General features: G+C 42.3%; 1 protein-coding gene across 5 annotated transcripts in view; it reads right to left on the reverse strand.

The window, feature by feature from the left end:
- Positions 1–5,509, reverse strand: part of Pwwp2a (PWWP domain containing 2A) — a 38,265-nt gene extending 32,756 nt beyond the window's left edge. For 2 of the 5 annotated variants that reach the window (XM_029557936.1, XM_029557932.1), the window contains exon 1: positions 5,329–5,509. In XM_029557936.1, coding sequence (XP_029413796.1) covers positions 5,329–5,345 — 17 coding nt within the window. In that variant the 5' untranslated portion in view covers positions 5,346–5,509. Of the gene's footprint in view, positions 1–437; positions 504–3,504; positions 4,347–5,328 lie in introns of all 5 variants that reach the window. The other 3 variants (XM_029557930.1, XM_029557931.1, XM_029557935.1) reach the window with 3 other exon arrangements.
- Between the last annotated feature and the right edge of the window lie 6 nt (positions 5,510–5,515).

The raw sequence follows: 5,515 nt of genomic DNA on the forward strand, positions 1-5,515 counted from the left end.
GAAAGAAAGAAAGAAAGGAAGGAAGGAAGGAAGGAAGGAAGGAAGGAAGGAAGGAAGGAAGGAAGGAAGGAAGGAAGGAAGAAAGAAAGAGACAAAAATATCCTAATTCTTTGCACTCAGATTCAAAGTAGATTTTTATTTCCCAACAAATAATTACTCACACCTCCCCACCAAAACAGTCTGATTAAAGCAACATGCACTGGAAGAATTCATACAGCAGAGCATGAAGATCCTAACAGTTGTCTGGGTCAGAAAGTGACTAGCACTGGCCTCTGCTACTTTACTATGTAAGCCCTTTAACACCTTACCAGCAGAATGATTACCCCCCCCCAAAAAAAAAAAGTTTCAACATGTACATTCCAACATTCAAGCATTCTGCCTGAGGTCCTATGTCCTCAACCAAATGCTTTAGTGTAAGCTGCTGACACACTACTCACTGCTCCACCACTGGCTGGATATTTTTCCCACCAAAACAGGGCTATTGCCCTATACGTTCATGGTCTCTGTAAAGAAAAGAAATCATTGTCTTGGTTTATATTTCCTTTAAAAATAAGCAAATGTTCTAATGTTCTACATATCATTAAGAACCTAGACAGTAAACTCTCAAGTTTCCAAAAGAAATCATCTCAGTTCGTTTTAACATAAACAACCCCCCATCCACACAGATATAGTATTTCAAAAAAGGCCAATCCTAAAACACGTATCTTTAATATGCAAATGCCATAAAATTAAAACACAAGTGCTTACTTCATGATTCCTTAGAGCATTAATTCAGGTCAACTAAAAACATGGACTGGGAAAGATTTTTCAGGGTTTCAAAATACCTTTATTAAAAAAATATATATACATATATAAATATATATATATGTATCTCTTTGCAACTTTTTTTTCAGAATAACAAAGAAAACAATTCCTGAGAACATGGTGTATTGGTACACACTTACACTTACAATTGGTGCACATTCAAGAGTTGGAAGTGGGAGGACTGCTTTAAGTCTGAGTCTAACCGGGGCTACATGGCTAGTACAAGGCCAGCCAGGGCTACACAGCAGGGAGGGAGGGAGGAAGGTAGGGAAGAAGGGATAGAAGGAATGGAAGGAAGGACACGGTCTCTCAGTGGCTCATGCCTGTAATTCCAGCCCTAGGGAGACAGAGATAGGAAGACCCAGAGTTGGGTACAAAAGACCCTGTTCTCAAAAGCAACAACAAAGAATTCCTATGTAGCGAATGCTCCTTAAGGTATGGACTGAGAAAGTTTGCAGCAAAGAGAGCCATAACCATTTTTACTAACTCAATGCAGGTACCAAAGGGGACCCGAGGGTTTAGGCTGAGACTGCTGCCCCTTCAGTTTTCTGCTAAAGTTAGAAAACTATTTTAAAGTACAGATAGCTTCAATACAGATGCAATTTGAAAAAATACCCAGAATGTAGAAAATTCTACAAAACAAAGCTCATGGTTTAAACAAATAAACTGTAAGGGAATGAATGTAATGATAGAAGTATAGAAGAGACCTGAAAATTAACCATTTGCAAGTATGAACTTTATTTGGATACTAATTTGAACAAAACAATCTTGAGACATTAATTTCGATAGTCTGTGACACTATCATTTTTGGTGTTTGATGAAATACTTTTCTAGATGTGATAATGGTAGTATGGCTATTTTTTTAAGCCCTTATATTTTCCAAGATCTACACTGAAATATGGATCTACCTAGAACTTCCTTCAAAATCATCCAGTAAAGGCAGTTTTGTGATATAATACATTTGGCTAAACTGTGATAAATGCTGAAGCTGGCAGTGTAGACATGCAGGTTCATTTCCCATAATAAAAATTAGTCCACCAAAGTCCATCATTCATTTATTACTGTCTAAAATAATAAGACAGTTTACCAGAGAATGCTAATTATATGCAAAAATTACAATAGCTGAGATTAAAGGAGAAAGAAAAAAACCTGCATGTATAGGGTTAAATGGTTTGCCATCAGCCACTGCTAATGATCTCAGCAATTCACAGATCATTTAAACTAGCTAAGAGGAGTATCTGATGTAGAACAGCCAGTAGCTTGGAGTGTATGAACTAAACACATTCAGTTTAAAAATGCTATGGTAAACAAACTTTGTTTTACTATATCCTCAAATCACACTTATTTCAGACTAATCGAGTCATTTATAGCCAAAGCCAAGAGACCAGAAAAATGTCAACAGAAGCTACTTGATCATTCTACTCCCTATACAGGCCTGTGCGGCTCAGAGGGGATGTACGCTGAGAAAAGTGTCACTGCTGAACACATCATAAACTAAGACAGCTATGAAGTCACTTGCTGAATCATCTTATGGGACACTTATCAAAAAGACAGTAGATAACAATACGATCTTTCAAACTTTCTGGTAAACTAAGGCATAAAGCTTGTGTGTGTTATGCTTGTTTGTACTCAAGTAAACTGTCCAAAGCCAAACAAATTAGCCTCAAAAGAATTAAAGGGGTTCAAGATGTAACTCAGTGGTAGCGGGCATCCTTAGCAAGCCTGAGGCCCTGGATTCAATTCCAAGCACCACAAAACTAAATCAATAGATAAATACAGTAACAAGCCCTCTTGAAGGCTAAACAAAGGCACAAATACACTGACACATTCTCCCAGGTCTTTCCCAGTTCTCTCATTGAACCAGACCTTCAAGACTTACTCTGTGTATCCAGCATTAAGCAAAGGAAGTAGAACTCCCCAGAGCATCATGGATACTGATGACCTACACTGCTAGGCTTCAAGACCTAGGACCTTGTGCATCACCCCATATACAGCCAATGAAATCAAGATAAGCACTGAATTTGAGAAATATATAATTCTTTACTTCCTGCTTAAGAGAAAACCTGCTACCCCAATGTTTTAATAAAATGGTAGAAAAACACAGGCTACAGAATCCAGTCAACCTACGTTTGAATGTTTGCCACTTACAAGCTAACTTGCCAAATTAAATGGTCCTCAATTTCCTCCCACATAAAGAATAAAACACCATCAAAGTTTAAAGAATAATGTACCTACCTGACACAATGTCTGGTGTTCAATCAGAAGCTCTAGTCATTTTTACCTGTTAGTATAATTCAATGGCCAACTCAAACAGGATACAAATTATTTTTAGTGTCTGCTGAATACAGTGTAGCCATGGTCTTAATGTATCTCCTGAGGCTGGAAGTATAGTTCAGAGGAAGGACACTGCTTGCCTGCAGTCCCAGCTACTATGGGTACTGAGCTAGGAGGACTGAGACAAGAGGGCAGGCTTCAGCCTGGGAGTTGCAGCCTAGTTTGGGTAGCACAGCGAGACTACACTCCATCTCTTTAAAATAGGGAAAACAGTTCCTCCAACCAAAGAAATCACTATTTATAAGAAGCACTCAGCAAAATAGACCAAAACAAAATTATATTCTCTATCCAATAAAATATAAAATACTGACAGAACGAGTACCTGAAGATGGAAAAGCACTATCCATTCTACTTCCAAACACTTACCTTTTGGCACCTTTCTTTTGCAGATTTGAAATTCAGATTCTCACACAATCACTGGCCTCCTCTTCTGTTTAATTCAATAGCATACACATTAGAGTGGCTCTCTTGCTATTAAATACAGCAGCAGAAAGCACACTTGTCTCATTCTGCTTTCTAACTATGAAAACTAAAGTACAAAGGCAAATGCAAGTACTAACCCAAAGTCACTAAAAGAATGAAAGCAAGCAAAACAAAAACCCTCAGACTGGACAACATAAAGAGCAACTGTGCAAGCTCCCACTGATTTACCCCCAAGCACCATATTCCAGTATGAATTGTACATAGCTGTTCCCCCTTGGGGAAAGAGTCCCATATCTTGATGAGAGATCAAAGAACAAAAAGCAAAGCATAAGCCAGACAGGGTGTGATGGCAAATGCCCGTCATACCAGTACTATTTGGGAGAGGCTGAGGCAGGGTGGCTGCAGGATCAAGACAAGCATGGGCAACTTAACCCAGGCCATGTCTCAAAAAGAAGAAAACATGAAGGAAGGGTGGCTGGGGGTGTAGTGCTTTGTAGAGTGCTTGCCTAGCATGCAGGAAGGAGGCCTTGGGTTTAATCCCCAGTACTACAAAAATAAATACATGAAGTAAAACATAGTAGGGCTGAGGATGCAGGGCAGTAGTAGTACAATGCTTACTTAGCAAAATGGACAAGGCCTTGTGTTTAACGATCCCCAGCACCACACAGAAGTAAATAAGTAAAACATACTACTAAGCCATTTCCAAACAGGTGAGACACCAAGTGTGTGTGCTGTTGCAGGAAACAGAATGGAGAGCCATGAATGGGAGTCTCTGCACTTCCTATCTGCAAAAGAAGAGAATAAAAAGGTTAACTCTAAACTGAAAACAGAATCTTCTTCACCTGTTTAACGTAGTTTCCAGAACACGTTAAATCAAAAGATGAGAATGTACTGGTTAAGACTGAGGATTGTGCCCAACATGACAGCACAAGGCCTTTAATCTAACCAGCAGGCAGGAGGATCCAAGGCCAGCCTAGTCTACATAGTGAGTTTCAGGCCGGCCAAAGTAATATAGTGAGACCCTACTTCAAAAAGTTTATTTTAATGACAGAGTTTGCAGGTGAACTCAACCTTCTAGTCAAAACATAAACGGAACTGCAAATTCAGTATTAGAAGTCACTTGAGATTCAATCACCACCACTGCAAAAGAAAAAGTGAATGGCAGACTTTTTTTGCCCCACCACTTCGATGTCAAGGTTGAAAAAAAGCACAGGGTCCATCTCTTCTTCAGATGTTTCTTTAAACCATCACTAAAATGAGCAAAATGTGCTTCCTTACTGAAGCGCTACTTATGGAGGACCTGCCTCCCAACAGTACGTCTAGCCTTTAGAAGGGGTCATTTTATAGGTGCCCTTCCTTTCTGAAGAAGTGACAGGTAACCTCTGGGGAAGCCCAATGCACACACCCCTTTCTCGAGCCCCACGGAAGTTAAGGGTTGACTGAGGACTGACAGATGAGTGCCTCCCCGGCACCTCTCCCCCCGCTGCCCAGCACCCAGTTCTCTGGGAAGAAAAAGAAATTCCATCTGCACTTTGCATGCGCCCATCTGCCCCCGTGTGAGTACGTTGGTCCGGGTGGCAGAGGACCTTGGGCCGGGGAAATGGGATGCGCAGCCATCTGCGCCCGCGACGCGGTCCCCAGCCCCACATCTAGGGCCCGGCCCGCCCTCCCGGGCCGCGCGCGTCTGCCCCTTGCGGAGCCGAGCGGAGCGGAGCGCGGCGCCTGGGACCCGAGGGCGCGGGAGCGGAGTGCCCGGGCCGACGGTACCTTTTGGACAGGTCCATGAGGACCCCGGAGAAGAGCTTCTCCCCAAGGCGGAACGACACGACGAGTGCGTCCTCGATGATATGGTCCAGCGTGACCCGCACCTCCGAGCCCGGGAGGAGCAGCGACACCTTCGAGTCCCCGCCCGCCGGCGGCACGAGAGCCGAGGCTGGCGCGTCCTCGCGCTCGT

This window comes from Nannospalax galili, unplaced genomic scaffold (genome assembly GCF_000622305.1).
Source record: "Nannospalax galili isolate Female #2095 unplaced genomic scaffold, S.galili_v1.0 scaffold667, whole genome shotgun sequence".
Classification (NCBI taxonomy): domain Eukaryota; kingdom Metazoa; phylum Chordata; class Mammalia; order Rodentia; family Spalacidae; genus Nannospalax; species Nannospalax galili.